The 20,405-nt window shown below is 40.3% G+C and overlaps 2 protein-coding genes across 2 annotated transcripts; one reads left to right on the forward strand and one right to left on the reverse strand.

The window, feature by feature from the left end:
- Positions 1-658: 658 nt before the first annotated feature.
- On the reverse strand, positions 659-7,938 carry LOC117818617. Its single transcript, XM_034691568.1, has 6 exons — positions 7,929-7,938; positions 4,865-5,188; positions 4,509-4,757; positions 4,253-4,378; positions 767-853; positions 659-678 (listed from the first exon to the last, which is right to left on the reverse strand). The coding sequence occupies exons 2-6, from the start codon at positions 5,058-5,060 to the stop codon at positions 659-661; spliced, it is 678 nt and encodes a 225-aa protein (XP_034547459.1). The 5' UTR covers positions 5,061-5,188; positions 7,929-7,938.
- Positions 7,939-13,398: 5,460 nt separating this feature from the next.
- zgc:65851 (uncharacterized protein LOC321113 homolog) lies at positions 13,399-19,755 on the forward strand. Its single transcript, XM_034692193.1, has 4 exons — positions 13,399-14,312; positions 16,451-16,768; positions 16,910-17,034; positions 17,776-19,755. Exons 1-4 carry the CDS (start codon positions 13,569-13,571, stop codon positions 18,146-18,148), a joined length of 1,560 nt encoding a protein of 519 aa, XP_034548084.1. The 5' UTR covers positions 13,399-13,568; the 3' UTR covers positions 18,149-19,755.
- Positions 19,756-20,405: the final 650 nt, after the last annotated feature.

The raw sequence follows: 20,405 nt of genomic DNA on the forward strand, positions 1-20,405 counted from the left end.
ATAAGTACGATATGATCAAGAAAAAGTTCCAGTTAGTAAAATAAAAATAGATGAATACAGATAGAATCCAACTTATATATATACAAATGTTACAAATGGAATTTAGATAAATACAAATGTTACAATGGATTAAATAGAAGTAGTTACAGGCAGGGGTCAGTTGTCAGCGTGGTGGAGTCTGTGGTCTCCGTTACTGTTCAACAGTCTGATGGCGGTGGGCACAAAGGAGCGCCTGTGTTCAGTCTTGCACCGTGGTGGAATGATGGGTTGACTGAAGGAGCTCCCCATCAGCCACAGCTCATCATGGAGAGGTTGAGAGGGGTTGTCCAGGATGGCTCACAGTTTGTCCATCAACCTCCTCTCAGCCACTGACTCCAGACTGTCCAGGTCTAGGCCAACCACAGAGCGGGCCTTCTTTACCGGTTCCTCTCTCTAACATACATTTGAACTCTAAATGAGTTTTGTGGACAAAGCATCAGATAGGTGCATTCATGGTCTTGTTTGAGGCTTGAATTTATGTCTGTTTTAATTCACAGAAACAAATGTGTTTGTTTACAGTGTCTCTTGATCCATATCTACGATTCCTTACAACTTGAGTTTCCACATCCGACAGATTATAAAACATTTCATTCCTTTGATCGTCAGACTCACCATGTTTTCATCTGTCTGAGTTTCTCCCTGAAAAGACCAGAAAGAGTTTCTTTTAGCTGCTGTGACAGTGAAGGTTTATTAAACTTCTTGTTAATGAGTTTATGAAACCTCTCACCCTTTACTCTTGTCCACATGTTGACTGACAGAACAATTATGATGAGAGCCACCAAACCCAAAGACACAATAATGTGCCTCAACCAGTCTGAAACATGAAAACAGAACTATGTTAGAGAATCACACACGTTTTTAAAAGTAACTTGAAGTGCCTGCATGTTTTTAAAGTATTAAACACGTTATTAATAAAGCATGCATCACTTACATCTTAGCTGCAGATGTGCAAAGTATGCATGCATTGGTATATGCAATTTTTATGTATTACTGTGCTACGATACATTCTTGTGTTAATTTGAAGCAGACACGCATGGCTATGGAAAGTTCAGTGACTCTTGTGTCAGTGTTTGTTTCGTTTTCTCTCCCCAATCCTCCTCTCCTCTACTAATCTGGTACATAAAGCCTGATTTATACTTCTGCGTAGACTACGCCCTAGGTCTGTGTAGCTCCTGTACCTATGCAGAGGCCTACGCACATAACTGACGTGAACCTCCTCCAAAATGTAACTGCACGTTGAATCAAAGCGGACTGTAAGCCCTGTGGTTGGTCCTCTCGGGGGCATTGTATTTCCCGCATTTACGGCACTTCCCACACATCAGCCGTGTATTTCATCTCCTCCGACGCCTCCTCTATATTCCTCCTTGTAATCATGTCTGTATGATAAACAGCAACATGTATCATCTCTAAATAAACTTAATATGCTCTGAATTGCTGTAAAAGAAGTAAACAGAAAACAGAGCAGGGCTGGAAACAGGCAACCTGACTATATCAAGCATTTCAGCATAGTACTGCTGCACGACACAGACACATCGACGCAGAAGTAATCAGGCCAGGAGCCCATACTTGTCAACAGAGCTGTTAATCAAGCACCTTTTTAAAATCAAATAACTAATTAAATCTAAACTACTCAGAAAAATGAACACTTTGATTTAAACTAACTTTAATGAAATAAATCATGTTTGATAAAAATGTATTTGATGTGAATTTCAATTTTATACGTTTCCCTTTGTGAACATAACAAAGGCAGGGTTTATGACCTATGCTGCAGCCATCCAGCAGGGGGAGCTCTAAATCTTTTGGCTTCACACTGAACACTTGTGGCATTAATTTTAATATACAGTCTGTGGTTGAGCCTTTTTAATTTTAACACAGTATAGATATAAAACTACGTCTCCACATGCTGTGAATTACGCAAGCAGGAAATGAACGTAGATCTGTGAGTGATGTCTGCCACTCTGTCATGTGCGGTCTTGTTTTAGTTAGTATTATATTTGGTTACTCCAGTTCTCAGTTCCAGGTTATTTTGTGATACGGCCTGCTGCCTCATGTCTTGTTTTACTTCCTGTCTTAGAAATGTGACTCATGAATAATACTAACTAAAACCACACCACACATGACAGAGTGGCGGGTATCTCCAGACATCACACACAGATTTACATTCTGAAACTTCTATTTCTGTGCAGCTGATATGCCCTTCTTATTTGGTCACTCCAGTTCTCAGTTCCAGGTTATTTTGTAATACTGCCTATGTCTCATGTCTCGTTTTACTTCCTGTCTTGGTGTTAGTTTTCTTCATATTGTTTTTCACCATTTCCTGAGAATTTCCATTTCCATTTCCATGTGTTTTCACTTGTGTTCCTTAGTTAAGTCTTTAGTGTTATTTTGCAGTTGCTCCTGTATATCTGGTCTTCTTTTACTTCCTGTCTGTTTTCCCTCTCTAGTGATTTTGCGCCCTGCCCTGACTAGTTCCACCTGTGTCTCCTTGCCTCACCTGTGCCTTGTTGCTGCTGTCAATATTTGTCAATTCAACCTTTATTTAATCTGGAGGGGTCAACAAGGGCATGCCTTAAACACAAACACAAAAAATATACCATAATAAAATAATAACAATAGTTCAATAATTACATAGTTATTGGTTGTGAAAAAGAAAGGAAGAAAAGACAAGCAAGCAGAGAAAGGGGAGCACAGTTTAAGACAGTTAGATTTGTGAACAAAGTAATTATTGATCATGGCTTTAAACTGACTTACGGTAATAATTGAATTGAATTTTTGATGTGTGTTGTAAAGTGTTCCCGGAGTGTGCCCCACCAAAACTAATGGATGTTTTCCCAAGTTTTGTGTCTGCCTGTGAAATTTTGAGCATTAGCCAATCACTTGAACAAGTATAATAGTGACCACTGGAACAGATCAATAAAGTAGTGATGAAAGACAGCATATTTCCAGAAAGAGCTCTATAGATAAAAAGAAGCCAGTATCCATCACGTCTGATTGCTAACTCAATTTAGTCCAGGCATGTCCAAATTACGGCTCGGGGTCATTCGCGGCCCAAGGTCCATTTATTTATGACCCCAAGCTTCCATCTTAAATTGTGTTATTTATAGCACAGACATTAATCACATTCTGAATCATCTGTACATTTGCAGTTTCTTTCAAGCACACAAACAAAACTAAAGTCAATCCAGAAACGTCTCAAAAAGCTTCTTACAGACTTCTTGTGTAAAAGCCAAAGCACAGGGAATTCTGAAAGACGGCAATAAAGGTGAAACACAAGAACTCTTAAAGCTGACAGGTTTTTAAATTAATGTTTTCTATCATGATGTGAAATCTGATAAATGTTCTTGATGAACACTAAAAGTTCAGAAGACACAAAAGAGGACACAAGACAAGACCAAAATTATGAAATCGTACAGAAAAGGGAAACATTTCGTGCATAAAAATAGTTCAGAACTCAGGAAAATAATTATTTTCTTATAAAATGTCGTCTGCTGGTCAGAAAAGTCTTAATAACAACAGGAAAAAGAAGTGTGATGAAATCCAGATTGTGATCCTGCCATAGGAAAATAATGATACAATATTTTTCCCACATTGCCCGACCCGAATAAAAAATATTTTCCTCCAAAAGAAGATAACGTTTGCTAATGTTTATGTAGCTTGTGGAGAACTGAGGACTAGTTGCTGTTTTATTGAGACATTTTTTTAAAATAATTGTTATTAAATATATATTTCATTTATAACTTTTAGGATTCCTAAGTCTCAGTAGGAGCCACTGACCCTGAGGTATTCTGACAACATCAAATGTGTCCCTCTTTGAGAAAAGTTTGGACACCACTGATTTAGTCTCTGTGTTGTCTTCCTTCTTATTTTACCTTCCCAGTGCCTTCTTGGTTTTCCTGTGTTTTTTGGATTTGTGGTATTTGATTTTATGTTGGACAGTTTTTGAGAAGTTTCCTTATTTATTTCCTTTTTCTCAAGTAGTCTGCACATAGTTTCTGTCCCTTCGTTTTGCTACATACGTGACAGACTGAAGCCTCTTCAGCTCTCTGAATGTTTTCATTTGATCCACATTGAGAGTAACTTAATCACTGTTGTCCTTATCACTGACGCTGACACAACAGACATCATGCATGCAGGTAAAAGTTTGGGGAGACAAAAGGATCAACCATAGCTTTTTGAGAAGTGACCCATGTTGTGTATCAAAATATTTATTCACCCAGTTTTTTCTTTCCATCATCATCATCGTCACCATCAGCACCAACAGTGCTTGAAGTGTGTGAAGGCGTTGTTCCTGAGTTTATAGGGGTTTGCGTTGTTCCTGGTGCAGTAATTATGTCCTCACCTGAACAGAGGAAACACAATGATCATTAAAAAAACTTGAGTTTGAATCTAATATCCTAATTTCAGTCAATAACATTAAAAATGATTTGTTTTTCTCTGACATTATAAAGTGACTTTTAGTGTCTTCTCACCTGGGAGAAGCTGCTCATCAGTGTTGCTGGTCACTCGACACTTTAAAGGCTTGTATCTTGATTCATAGATGTAATGAGAAGTCTGAATTGTAACAGAGGAATTGCAGGCAGACTGTGATGTCTTCACGCCTGTAGTATGTTCATCAACATCTGCATCCCCAACTTGCCACCTAATTTCATGTCTGCACCATCCATACGTCGTCACTGAGCACTCTAATGTCACTTCATCAGTGTCCTCATGTGCAGTCACTGTATTCAAAGAGACAAGTGACAAGAGTTGAAATACATGAGTCAAATTGATCATAATTGTAGTGTATGTATTCTTTAAATGCTGCAGTTTAAGCCAAGGTACCTACAGGCGATAACAGAGAGATAAACAGCAGAATCCGGATCTTGTTTTTTCCCTGATTTGTATTGTCGACAGGTGTAACTCCCAACATCCTTCACTGTGACCTTTTTCATCACCAGAGAACAACCAGCCGAAACACTCAGTCTGTCGGATTCAGTCTGGACATTTACCCGCCCGAGTTTAACCAGCTCCACGGATGACATGCTGTTTAAATCACCAAAGATCCAGGTAGTGCTGCTACAGTTACCCTCATCATGTTTCACCGTTTCACAAGACAGAGTGACATCTTCTCCGGCTTTGACAGTGGAGAAGAGACGAAGTTGTTGAGACTCTGCCATAGAGAAAATGAGAGGAAACTATCAGAGTACAAATATTATACTTCATGTAAAGAACGAGTCATGATTGTTTAATGATTGCATTAATGGAGGGTGCATCATTAATTCATATTGCTCACTGTTAACACAGACTTTACTCAGTGAGTTAGTCTTATCATGAGTTTACCTTAAGTCACAGTCACTCCACACTTAGCTGAACATGTCAGTTTTATTTTATGACCATGCATTTGTTCAGCCTCTCTGATTAAATATAAAAGCTAAATATTCATATTTATATCAGACTAAATTGCACATCATTAGCTGTATTTCATGTTTTCATATTAGTGAAAGGACTGTAGTAATCCTAATGGCATTGTTATTTTACAACATTTAAGTCTTAAATCTCTAACCCATCACTGCTCCCTGTGTGCATGAGTTGGCTGGACTGCATTGTCTACCCGTAGACCACACCACTGTCATGTCCTTGTTTATAAGGCAATTCTTAACTTGCATCCCTCGTATTTATGTGATTTTCTTCATTTAAAAAATACTGGAAGCTACAGTCTCCGCTCTGTGACCCAGTCGCAAAACTTGTTTTTGCTTTTGGTCCCCAGAGTGTGACTTGAAATGGGTAAAGAGGGTTTCAGATCCACTGGTCTTGCAGCCTGGAACTTGCTGCAGCAGAGCCTGGGTTTGGGGGAGCTTGTCTCTTTAAATGTTTTTAAAAGCAGACTGAAGGCTTTTGAGGAATATGTATCAGCTTGTGGACGCTTTGACTGATGACTTTTGTTCTGAAATCCATGATATGTTGTCATGTTTTAGAATTGTGTGTTGTTTGTCTGTAACTTTGTTGGAAAGTGCTGCTGCCAATCTTGGCAATGATACACTTATAAAAGAGATTCTTAATCTCAATTTGGTTTTCCTGGTTAAATGAATTTAAATAAAATAAATAACATTTTCTGTCAGTGAATTGTTTCTTTATTATCCTGCAGTTTTCTTTTTTCTTTTCTTTTTTTTATATGCAACAGTGCAAAGACATAAATGTGCTCGATATTAAACAGAACAAAAAAGAAAAGAAAAGGTAGTTTTTGAAAGCAATAATCAAATTAAGTTATCAGGTATAGATTACCTTACACTATCCTGCAGTTTTCTTACTTCAATGCACTGTTAGTTGTTCTTCATATAAAAGGTACAACATACATTAGTTTATGGATTTTTGTTCATATTGAGGCAAGTCAAATGACCACACTCCTTTCATCAATATGAAAACAATGAAATAGCTAATGTTTTGCAATATTTTTCATTTTGGTATCAAAATTTGTGATTATGAATAACATCTTTAGCTTTTATATTCAATCAGAGAGGCTGAGTACATGCATGGTCATAAAATAAAGTCACATGTCCAGCACACATGATCCTTAACAAACAGAAACAAATAAGAGTATAACTATGAATGTGAAGATCATTTTAGATACAATCACAGTGTGGCGTATGTACCTCATCCTTGCTTTCAAAGAGTTCACCTGTTTGTTAAACAAAGCTACTCAGCCTGTCATGTTTGAGAAGGCAAACTAAAGTGCAGGACCCAAAATGCAATCATTTGATAAACTAAAACTGAGACAAAACTGAAGACTACAAGAAGACGAAAAACCAAATACACACAGGGTAACGAGCAACAGGTGTGGACACAGGTGAAACTAATCAGTGCAATCAAATGGAGGGAAACACACAAGGGCAGGTAGTAAAATTAAACTAGACACACAGGGAGCAAGAACTACAACATAAAACATGAAAAACAATACATGTATTCTGTATTGTTTACATATTTTTCTTTGAAGTACAAGTGGGATGGGTTTGTGGGAGGGAAAAAAGAGGGAAAAATGGGAAGAATGGAAGTTCTCTGTACCGCATTGTACTTTTCCTTTGTTACAACTGAAACTGCTTCCAATTAACAAAGTTATAAAAAAAAATAATAAAACATGAAACACAAGACAAGGAGGACTTCAGGAACTTACTTACTGTTAAACAGTAACGGAGGCCACAGACTGCACCATGCTGACCACTGACACCCCCCCCCCATGAACAGATCCACAACATCCCTGCTCTGTCTGTCACACTCCATCATCCCATGCCGAACTCTCTCTTGACTGCTGCTGGCATTATAATGTATAATATACTGTATTATATAATTATCTTGCTACATTATATTATGTTATATTACATTACTATTCTAACTACAACCCATGGTCATATTACATACAAATATTCGTTCTATTTATTGCTTAATTTGTCATTACCAACCATAATCACACCATGTCAACCTGTTAATACTGCCTGTAATTACTTCTATTTAATTTAAATTCCATTTGTAACATGTATATATCTAGATTGTACTCTAGCTTTATTTATCTATTTTATTTTACTTATTTTTATTTTATTTTTTATTTTGTTTTATTTTTTTTTTGTACTTATTTTGTACTTATTGAAACTTCTTTCTTGATTGTACTTATGTCTGGGTTGCTGTAACAACTGAATTTCCCCCCGGGGGATCACTAAAGTAATATCTTATCTTATCTTAACTAATACCGAATATAAACGGGGATGAAACACAAGGTAAATCTACAAAACAAAACCAGAAATAAAAGACACAGCCATTTGGTTTAACTCAAGTTGTGGTTATTCGGAAGTAATGGTGATGTAAATTAATTTGCTTTTTCAATGTTTTGTTGATCATACTCATGCATCATGTTTCCTTACCTTTTAACTGAAGCCCAAATATTAGAAGAAAATAAATCTGAACCCTTCTGAAAGCGTCCATCCTGCCTCTCAGCCTCTCTTCTTGTGTGTCTTTGTGCATCTTACAGGGAAGTATTTCATCTAATAATCATTCTCTTTCTCAATAGGTATCCTCGTGTTTCTTAACATGTGTCATCTGTTGTTTAGAAGTCTACTGGCAACATCTGCTTTATGCTCTTCTGCTTGTTGCTGTCATGAGCTGTCATATTCACACTGACCTCAACTATCTGAAATTAACCGGTGACACTTTCACACATTTATTTCCTTTAACACTGACTCTCAGAATAAAACCAGACAAGGTCACCTGTGGTTTATTTCATTCCACTATGAAGCAATGCAAGTGAAACAGTTTGCATATTCAAAGGGTCCTGAATCTAGGGAAAGTAAATATAATAAAAATAATAACTGTATTTATATAGCACCTTTAAAAAAAAAAAAAAAAGTTTACAAAGTGCTTTGACAAACAAAGCATGAATCAAATTACAAAGTAAACCTTTTGACAGACAAGGAGGAGGAATTTTAACAATGCAAACGGAAATGCAACATAAGGTTAAAAAGAATACATGTAAATTAAACAGAATGAAGTGGTGTGGCAAGAGACCAATGAATCATTGTTTAAGAGGTTTTTTCAAAGATAAATAAATAGAATAAATAAATAAAAATAGATAAGTAAATAAAAATGGATAAGTAAATAAAAGCATTAAAAGGACAACTAAATAGGTTTTCAGAATAAGAGGACGACATCACATCGAGAAAATTAGAAAAAGTGAAAAGGATAAATTAGGAACATTAAGATAATAAATGAAAAAATAAATAATTAAATAAAATGAAATAAAAAATGAATAAGTGAAAACAATAAATAATGAAATAAAATTGAAAACAATTAATTAGTTGGATTAAAACTAAAAATAATAATAAAATAGAGGAGAATGCCAACAACACTTTGTACTTGTTCTACAATAACGAACCATAGTGTGGGTTCAAAGGCTCATCTTACAAAAAAGGTAAAGGATTTTAGTTATGGATCTTGAAAAGTCCAAATTTCACAGACACTCCAGATACACAATTTATTTGAACACACCATAAAAGATCAGACTTTTATACTTTAATTCTGAAATATTTAAAGGTGCCTACAAAAAAATCAATGTCTGAGCTTTATAAAAGCTTTATGAAAAGAAACGACACGACAGAATATATGTTCAAGGAATACAGGAGAAAGAAGACGGTTGGTCAACATCAAATAAAGGTTGGTAGTTAACCTCAGTGGAGAAGCACCAGCTCTCACATGAGGCGTGAATGTGATGCACTTGTTTCTTTGTCACACAGCCAGAGCACATTTTTCAGGAGAGGATGCCAAATGTTGGATGCTGGAGAGTATCCGGTGTTAGGACCCTTGTGGGTAGAGCTTCATAAAGCACTAAAAGCAAGCAGATCTCCTGCAGTTCATGATGTTATTCATAGGAAATGTAGATTTCATGTAGACTGATGTGTTCATATTTGACACTTTACTTTGGTCTGCTTGTAAAAAATCCCTCGCTAGACGCTGGTTGGGTCTATTTTCTTCAGAATTTAACCCAGTCATGTAATTCCCCATTTCACTTCACTGATTCACTGATTCACTATTTAACATGTTTTCTTACATTTAAAACAAAGACACAATGTTTAAAACAGTAATGAAGGTTCACATTTATAGCGTTAAAGAGTCATTTGGTGACAGCAGGAAAGGCAAAGTAAGATTCATGTTCACAAATACTTGAACACTTTGAACACTGTGACCATGCAGTAACGCCAGAAACCCCCTTCTACACTACTGCATGGACATATGATAACTCTGATCAACACTTTTAAGGACATGACTTTGGGGCACTGCTTTGTCTCAGTTGGTACATCAAGCACCCCATGTAAAGAGGCAACAGCCCTCGTCACAATGGATGCAACAACAATTCCCTTCATGGGGCGCTTCTCAGACCCAGAATGACTTGGTGCATGTTATCCCCCCACCTTATCACTCTCTCTCCCCACATTTCCTGTCTGTCTCAAGCACTACACTCTCAGCTGGTGTAATCTTCACAAGTGCCAGAAGATACCAAAAGCAATGTTTATCATAGTTCTCTGAGACATGCATGCTCTGGCAGGTAATCTCTAGCATTAACGCCTAGGTGTAAGGTGGCACAGGGAGTAGGTGTAGTCCAGGTTTCAGGCCTACTAAAGTGATCACAACAGAAAACATGTTATTTTTGCCAGGAGTTCAATATACCTAACTTTTTCATTCATAAAAACCTGTGTGCGCACTTCATCTCTACTAGATGCTCTTAGTAATTATTATCCTAAACACACACACACACACACACACACACACACACACACACACACACACACACACACACACACACACAGGAAGGACTGCAGACAAAATGAGTTGCTTTGTCTCAATGCAGTGTGATATATAAACTTGTGTCCAAAACTAAGAGACTAAAAGGAGGGCTGAGGATATAGGGGGTGGGTCATCATCACCATGCACTGATCTGGCTGCTGCATTTTTTCATTTGAACACATGTTGAGTGTATTTTTTCCACTGAACTGAATTTGTTCCTCCATTTGCAATTGCCACAAACCCTCATAGCTCCCTTTATGTCTCTGCTGGGGTAACAGCGCCCTCTTCCTGTTTTTAGCTGTATTTCTTCACAGCATATGCTATAGGTGTTTCCTGTGGAAGCAGACCAGTGGCACAAAAAAAACAAGCAAAAAAGTAAAGCAGGGACTGTTGTTTGTCATCAAAGTTCCAGTGTGCTGTTCGTTCATTGTTGCAGTAAAACTGCACATTGTACCTGCTGCACCTGTGACCTGAGTCATCGTGTTATACTGCAGCTAACCCAACACTTCTACATTGCAGATGATGATGATAGTGTGTAACTGTTGACTGAATGAATGTGGATTTAATGGTTTAATTTAACAGAGGATGAGAAGTTTTCATTTGAAGCATGCTCTGAATTAACTCTGTCTTGTTACAGAGCTTTTGGTTGATTCGAGGGGTTGAGCCAGACACACCATGATAGAGATCATTTCTGGCTACCTGTCATTTCCTGCTGAGTCACTGGCTTCATCTAGCTTTAATGGGCTCATTTTGCACCAAAGAAGGTCAAAATGCTTGGTTGGCCAAGATTAAACTCCAGGTGCTCTTTATTTTCTTCTTCTTCTTCGTTGCCTTTCTCTCTCAAACACACATTTCTCTGCCTTGATGAGCTCCACAGATCTATCGTGTGTTACCCATGGAGTTTATCCACATTGCCGTGAAGCAGAGAGGGGAGGAGGGAAGACTTGGGATGAATTATGTGCTGTGTTCGTGTTTTTCATTGGTGTCATGCAGCATTAAATCCTGGAACATGACTGGATGATTGACCTTGGGGCCTGACACATACATGACAATTTTCTATTATAGACCTGCAGGCTATTGCATGGTAGACTTAAATGCATGGTCTTAAATCCATGTAATATCTGCAGTCGTTTTCATGTTGTATTATCATCCTGTTCAACTGCAACAAAAATCTAACTGTCCAAATGATCAGCATGTTTTATGAAAAGCATCCTAAAGCTGAACATTTAACCTCCAGGGAGATACGATGCACTGCAAGCTGTAAGCCTGTTTAGGTTTAAGCTACGTATTTCTCATAAATTGGCAATAAACATTAAAGTGTGGATATTACTCTGAAGAAATAATAATGTGAGACCTTCAGTCAGGATGTGTTTTTTTTCTTTTCTCATGCTCAGCATCAGCTCAGGTCTGCTGGAGGTGTGAAGGTGCCTGAGCGCCCTCTAGTGTCTGTCTGTCCGTCTGTCTGACTGTCTGAATGTCTAAGCTTAAAGTTAATCTATGGACATGCACAACTTCCTTTTGAAGTATTCACCTTTAATCTAAAAATGTTACCACATTTAAACAACTCTTTTAAACCAAACCATTGCAAAGGAACTCAATGGAAATCACAAGCTCAAAGCAAGAATTGAAGACTGGTCTGTTGATTTGTTTTAGATGACTTCCACGTTATTCTTCTATAAACTTATGATAATGTATGTTAACGAAACACCAAATCAGGTTGGTCCTATAAGTACCAAGTTGGCATCAAAAGTATATCAGAAAATGTATTTAAATACAATATTTTTACCACCTCAAAGAATTGAAATGTTGAGATGGCTTTATTTCAACTATAGTTCCAAAGCTGAATCATCGGAACATGAGTAAGGGGATTGAGGATGACTTAGCAGCGGCTGTCTTGCACGTGTTTTGGGCTGTTTTCCAGCCTGTCGGTGTAAATAGGAGCACTTGAGGCGTGGTGCGTGGTGTAAGGTGGTGTGGTAAGGGCTGCAGTCCTGTGGGTGGCTGTTCTCTTTCCTTCGCAGGGGCGTGGTCCCTCTCCTGCCTCCAGCCTGGATCAGCACCAAGGCCAGCGACAGTCCTGCGCAGCACTGACACACCACACAGGCCACACAGGGCTTCATTTCACTTGCAGGGAGTGGGTGATGATAGCTCACTCAGGATTAGATTATACGTGTGTAAGTCGTAAATTTAGATAAAATGTAAACCCATCAAAATTAACTTCAATCCACTTTGAATTATCCGTGCAATACACACACTTTCTTTCTTATATTTCAACTTCTTAGTTTAAAAGAAATGAAGAAAGAAGGACATCTTATTCTGGTAGTTTTTGAGACTGCTGATGATGATAACAAACTTTATGTTTGGACGATAGGACTTCACATTGCTCTCTTTTACATAACAATGTTATGTTGTTGATGCAGTATGACATGCACGACCAACAACAGGAGGTCGCACCTCTCTAGCTTGCTTCTTTCCAGTACATCACTGGTGCGTTTGCACTTTAGGGCTACAGATGAGACTAATGATGATGATGTTGAGGAGGTGTGGGTGCAAGAATAAGGCGGCTATAATGAGTCTCATCCTGTATTCCGATATTGCGGAGGTCGGTGGGATGAGTGCGGCTGGATCCAGACTGCAGCACCAAAACACTCTGGCGCACAGCTCTATACATCGATCCCATTTGGCATTCTGCTGGGACAGCAAAGAAAAGCTGCAATGACAGTGGACAGTATGGGCCGAGGTAACATGAGACAGTCCTGTGGGAGAACATGTAGCTACTGGTGAAATATGATTACACGTGGGATTTTATTTGCACATCATTGAGACAGGCCATAAAGGAAAACAATGTAACTTAATGAAAAGTGAAGTTCATTAGATATGAAAGCCCTCAGGTCAAATAGAGCTGTTAGAGAAAACGTGCTGCTGTGTGTTGATGCTTTAACTACAAGGCAGAAAAGAGGAGCTGCATGAGTGAATTCGTGTTTCCCCAGAGGGTGGAGGCTTTCTGCAAAAGCTTGCAGGTTTCCCCTCATCTTCTGTTGTCCCTGCGTCAAATGATGCGCTGCGCTTTCGCTATAAAAGCACCTGTCCTGGCCAGACTTCACTCGCATCTCTCACTTTCTCTCTCACACACACACTCACCCTCACACTCTCCTGAACTCCACGCACACTCTCTCTCTCTCTCCCGTGCAGAGCAGTAGGACCGGACCCACCAAGGCAAAGGAATCATGAGTTACTCCAGCGACATTTACAGCAGCAGCTCCTATAGGAAGATCTTCGGAGATGCCCCCCGGTCCGGCCGCATGGGTCTGGGCAGCACCAGCCCGTCCCGCCTGCACCCTGCTGGATACCGCAGTACCCACCGCACCTACGGTTCCCCCTCCACGATGTCCTCCGCCAACTACCGCAGGTCAGCGGCGCCCGGCCGCGTCTTCTCCTCCATGCCGGAATCCATGATGGACCTGACCCAGTCCACTGCGGTCACCAACGAGCTCAAGATCATCCGCACCAACGAGAAGGAGCAGCTGCAGGGCCTCAATGACCGCTTCGTGTCCTTCATTGAGAAAGTGCACAACTTGGAGCAGCAGAATAAAGTCCTGGAGGCGGAGGTCACGCTGCTGCGCCAGCGTCACAACGAGCCCTCCCGCCTGCACGAGCTGTACGAGCAGGAGATCCGCGAGCTGCGGGCGCGTGTTGAAGAGCTGACGCACGAGAAGAGCCAGATGCACCTGGACTGCGTGCAGATGAACGACGCCATGGAGCGCGTGAGGGAGAAGCTGGAGGAGGAGACCAAGTTGCGCGAGGAGGCGGAGAACACCCTGAAAGGCTACAGGAAGGACGTGGACGACGCCACCCTGGCGCGCCTGGAGTTGGAGAAGAAAGTTGAGTCGCTGCTGGATGAGATCGCCTTCCTCAGGAAAGTTCATGAAGAGGAGCTGCAGGAGCTGCAGACCTCTCTGCAGGCCACGCAGGTACACCTCACACTGTGCTGTGATGACCTGTGGGTCTTTCACAGGTGGTGCTCTGGGTAGCTACTTGTGAGACTAATTATCAGCTTGTCACTCCGCCTCAAACACTCTGATATTCCTCCACCCTTATGTCCTTCAATATTTCTTACAACATCCATACATCCGAAAACAGTATTTCCACCTGATATTTCTGCAGGGGCTGCATCTGTGCACTGACTTTACATTGACTGTGTCAAACTCAAGAGGAGGCTGTTTATTTTATTCCCCAAAGGCCTCAAAACAGTAACATCTACATATTTCGTGTTATACCAGCAATACTGTTAGAGGAAGTCTGGGTTACATTGTTGACCGGTCAAATATTGGCATTAATTAGTCGTAAAAGTAATTTACACTGGTCCATCACAGCCTATCATTCAGCTTCTGTTAGCAGGTTATATTTTAGCAGTGAAGCAGAACTTCAGTAACCTGCCGTCCCAACACGGCTAACATTTTGAAGTTGGCTCTAATAAGTAATTTTGCTGTAGCAGGACATCTTCCGTCGTTCTCCATCTGAGAACTGCGCAGCTGGATAATTGATGGCACTGCAGTTCCGTTTCAGCACCGCGCGCTGTCCCTCCCCCTCCTCCTCCTCACATAAATTTTGGGTCTTGCGCGTCCCCGCAGCGTCCTGCGCGCTCTGTCACGCCCCCGTGCGAACTTTTAAGACGTTCAGGCTCAAAGTGACTCATCTTTTTTAATGATAAAGGAGTTACTGCAGTATGCTGTTTATACTGCTTTCTTAAAAACTTTATCTTTATAAGAATATTATGTGAGTAAATGATCTTACAGGTGTGTCTCTTCTAGTGCAACAAAGTCATTTTAGGCTGCTGAGTAACTCCGTCAGTATATTGGAGGGGGCAGCTCATGATGATGTTTTCGTGGGAGGAGGTGACGAAACGAGGCAGAGGGGGGAGGAAGGGTGAGGAAGATGCGGAGAAATATCGCATAATCCAGGGGTGTGGTCTTCCCAAGGGGTAGCAGGCAGCTCACCCCTGTGTGTACATCACTGTTTGTTTCTGTGTTGATTTCAGCAACACCTTTTTTTTTTTTTTTTACTGCAGCACATTAGTGAATATAACCACAGTTTGACATTTTAAAGTTAGTTTTGGCAAAACATATCAACAAAATCTCAAATAACATTGATTCTTGTACAAATATAACAACTCTTGAAGTCTGAGTCACTATCAATATTAGAGCTCATCTTTGTGCTGGTGCAGGAAACTCAAAAACGGAAAAGCCATTTAACACAAAAAAGACAGCAGCAACTTTTTTACTGCAACTTTGAGCAGATGTCAATATATGGAATATGCAGCAGTGTGGTTAAGCCTCACACAGGGCTGATGGTTGCTGGGTAGATCTCTCCAGGGTTTCTCCTCGTCCCTGCAGGGAATATAATTGCCATGTAAGCTATTGACAGCACAGCTTTCCTCGGCAGAGAAGCCTGAGTCAGCAGTCGATTCATCAATCCTGCAACAGTCCACCTCACTGGTCTGCAACTCAGCTCATCAACGCACAGCTCACCTTATATGTATATGTCACCATGCAAAGTGCAGTGATACCCTATATATCCAAGAGTGCAGAGCAACAAAAACAGCGATAACGGTATTAATCAACAGGCAGTTATTTGCTTATTTGGCTAATATATGAGTTTGCATGACATAATGTAAACATAAAGTAAGGAGGACTCCAACATCATTGCAGATTTTTTATTAGAATGTTTTTTTTTTATTGAGTAGTTCAGGCTTTTTGTTATCTGTGGTAACATTCAATGAATTCAGCAAACCAGAGTGTTGCAGAGACTTTAAATTTCCATCTCTGCTGTTTTATGAATGTTCACAAAGACAAGCAGAGCACAAAAGCTCAGAGGTATTCAGGCTTGGTGTGCTCTGGCCTCCAAGTTCTCTCCTCCTATTCAGAGAATTCAGCTTCTGATATTTGAGTCTGAGGATTGCTGAACTGACTTTTTCTAGTTCACAATGAACTGAATGAACGAAGTAAGAGAATGTGAACTAAAGTGATCTTTACATAACACTTAGGTATCTAAACCTCCAGAATACACATTTTACAAACCACCTTCTGTTACCCTCCTCTCATACCTCCAGGTGTCTGTTGAGATGGACATGAGCAAACCGGACCTGACTGCAGCTCTGAAGGACATCCGGGCTCAGTATGAGAACCTGTCATCAAGGAACCAGAACCAGGTTGAGGACTGGTACCGCTCCAAGTTTGCAAGTGTGACCGAGGCTGCTGCCCGCAACCAGGATACCATCAAGCACTCCAAGGAAGAGCTGAGCGAGTACCGCAGGCAGGTACAGGCCCGCACCCTGGAAATTGAGTCCCTCAGGGGCCACAATGAGGCTCTGGAGAGGCAGATTGCCGAGATGGAGGACCGTCATAACAATGAAACTGGAGATATGCAGGTATGTGAATGAAATGGGTGAAAACCTCTTTGCTAACGTTTAGAGATAAAAACGTACTCATCTGTTTATCAGCACATTTTGAATGTCTCTCCTCTCATGAGTGCATTGTTTAAGGATTCTTGTGTGTGTGTGTGTGTGTAGGATACCATCCAGCAGCTTGAGTCTGCTCTACGCAGCACCAAGGGAGAGATGTCCCGTCACCTGCGTGAGTACCAGGACCTGCTGAACGTCAAGATGGCTCTGGACATTGAGATTGCTGCCTACAGGTGAGCCACATTAAAACAACAGAACAGGAATCATTCTGAGAGATCAAATCCACATTCAGAAGGCCAATCATCCAAACTGATAACGTGTTAGCTTTAGATCATAGCCTCATGTCTTTCTTTATCAAATATGTATGTCCATATTAATAATGGGTTTAGTTTGTTTAGATCTTCGGAAGAATTTGCATTGGCATGTTTGAGGTTTTCGTTTCCTCAGATTAGAAGTAAGACACTTCATCTTATCTTTTCAAGTGTCTTAAAAATGTGGTGGATTCTTAATTCAACTTTTATTCACATCACAACATTTATTTGAAGAATTTGGAGTTTCATTCTTTAACGTCTAGTTTTTAGGATGCATAACGTATAATTTTCCCCTGCTTGATTACAATCAGAGACCAAAGTTGCAACTTTCAGTTCAGTCTCGGTTCCTAAATCTGTATCTGCACAGTAAATAAAGTAAAGTAAAGGCTTATAACAGATATCACACTTAAATGTATCATTATAAGTTCCTTTCCAGCTGTAGAATACAAAATCAAAACAACATGAAACTTTGCATTAATGTAACTCAGTAGCTGTGATAAGGTCGTGGCCTGATGTACAGACAGCAGATGTGTTGTCTCTGATGCTCCGGTGACATAAGATCCCTCAGGACAGGCACACGTCCTGAGGGATAATAATAGTAACAGATCCAGACTAGAGGTGACATCATCACTTGTCCTCCGTCTGTCCCTCTGTCCCCTGCAGGAAGCTGCTGGAAGGTGAGGAGTGTCGCCTCAGCTCTGTGGGCGGAGCCATGGTCCAGTCCGGCTACCCCGGCTTCTCCTACATGTCGTCCCGCAGCTACACCCTGGGAGCATACAGGAAGTCTGAAGCCAAGCCTGAGGAGGAGGAAGAGGAGGGAGAGGAGGGAGATGAAGAGGAAGAGGAGGGAGATGAGGGAGAGGAGGAGGGAGATGAGGGAGAGGAGGGAGAGGAGGGAGATGACCAGGAGGAGGGCGAGGGTGAGGGTGAGGAGGAGGAAGAGGAGGAGGAAGAAGAGAAGGTGAAGGAGAAGGAGAAGGAGAAGGAGAAGGAGAAGAAGAAGGAGACCCCCGCTGGCAAGAACAGCAAGAGCTAAACTGCTTGTATTGACATCTTCATCATCATCTTCATCACTATCAGTATCACCTTCCTCAACCCGTCAGTCACTTCTGTGGATCTGATCACATCATCTCTGTCACACACACACACTCACACACACACACACTCTGCACACTCCAGATGCCTCACACCTTCTGTGTTGTTCTGTCTCTGTTTGCTCCGTAACTCAGACGTGATTAACTGAAAGGAAAGAAAAGAGGGGAGTAGATGTTTATCCCACAGAGGAGTTTAGCTGTCTCTGCAGAAGGTAACTGAAGGTGAGGATTGTGTCACAAAGTTTCCATAGATTTCTTTTCTCATCTGAGCAACAGTGAATGTGCCATTAACGACCGATATTTACATTAGAGCAATCAAAACCTTGAAAGTAACAATATGATCAGCACACAAACATAAAGAGAAACGCACAGATTTTGGAGCATGAGTAACAGCCAGTCCAACTTTTACGGTGCTATTTGATTTTTACATATAAAAGTTGGGGAGTACTGCAAGTAGGATATTTTATCATAAACCAAATCTCCACCAGCTCATCCCTGAACGTGGGCTCATTGCAAAGGAAAAACTGCTTCTATTTGAACTCTTAAGTCCACAGCAGGTGAATGCTTCCCCCCGCCCCCCCGTCTTACTCCTTTCTGTTACTCTCCACTTCGCTCTGCATCCCATCCCGCCACGACAAGATGAAATGTACCACTGACCATTTGAGCCCTCCTCCATTCTCTTTTAATCCACTGCACTGTCACGGCACGGCAATAATGGCAACTCGGAGCTCTGAAGCATTGTATGTACAAATGTGTGAGAAGGGTGGGTGGTATTTTCTGTTGCTCGAGAGGAGGAGCGCTGTGGCTCCTCCATGAGGGAGTGCATCTTTGACAGTGAAAAATGTAGAGTTTAAATTGCCGCTATATATCATATTTTTGGAAAATGAATTATCCCCCCTTTGATTGATTCATTTGTCAACTCAATTTCCAGCTGTGGGTTTTATGTTGAGAGTTAATCCATGTCATCTGTAAACCCAGCCTTTCCTTTCTCCTCATCTAAACGTGGTGGTGCTTTTGTTAAGTTAAGCTGTGTTAAAGAAACAAGATGAAGGTGAGCGTGGCTGTTGTTGTCAGGCAGCTGATGATGACACTGACAGCCCTCGGCTCGGACTGTAAGTGGCAGGTGGGGCCACAGGGGTCATGGCTATATAGTACAGAGTCACATATAAGGGCTATTTTTTTCCATAACGTCCTCTATCACTTTGCTCTAAATGTTTTTATGTCCCTGCTCGTGTTCATTTCATCCCTGTGCTTTACTTTCAGACAAATGAATCAACCATCGGGCATGAATGCATGGCCTGACTCTTGGAGCTTGAATATCTGCTGGATGGGATAGATTTTTGCTTGTTGTGTGTAAAATAAAAAACTTGCCTTAACCATGTCTGAAAGTTAAAATAAAACATGTTCTCACCTGCATCTCACTTGTTTCTGTGGAGACTGAGGAGTGCCGTCACTTTATCAGACCTCTGCTTTACAACTGTGACTGTAAGTGCTGCTATCTCATGCAGTGATACTTCCTCTCAAAGCCAAATAAAGACATTTATTAACCAAACATTCCCCACAACTTTGTGTCTTTAATGTCAGAAACAGGACTCAAACTTGCAAAAGAAAATGTATCAAGGCAAGGCAAGTTAATTTATAAAGCACCATTCATACCAAGAGCAATTCAAAGTTCTTTACAGAGTTAAAAACAAAAACCAGAACAGTAACAATCAACAAAAACATAAAGCAAACACTTCAAACATTAAAATTTTATATGCAACCAGTTATGTTTGATCTACTCTCTCTCTCTCTCTCTCTCTCTCTCTCTCTCTCTCTCTCTCTCTCTCTCTCTCTATCAATTCAATTCAATTCAATTCAAAGGGCTTTATTAGCATGGAAAACATACGTAATCATTGCTAAAGCTTAAAAAGAAATAAAACACACAATTACAAACAATTACATAATAATAAGATTCAATGTTAAACTAACAGAGCTGTATAGAAGAAAGAAAATATATGAATAATAAAGATAATAATGATAATAAAAATAAAAATAACAATAATAATACTAACAACAACAAAAATAATAATTACAACAGTAATACTAATAACTCTCTCTCTCTCTCTCTCTGTACTTATGTATCTTAACATACATAGTAAATAGTGTTGGGTCTTATATCGATATTCTTAACCTACTTTTATTGACAGATGGTTTAGG

Source organism: Notolabrus celidotus, chromosome 9 (genome assembly GCF_009762535.1).
Source record: "Notolabrus celidotus isolate fNotCel1 chromosome 9, fNotCel1.pri, whole genome shotgun sequence".
Taxonomy (NCBI): Eukaryota; Metazoa; Chordata; class Actinopteri; order Labriformes; family Labridae; genus Notolabrus; species Notolabrus celidotus.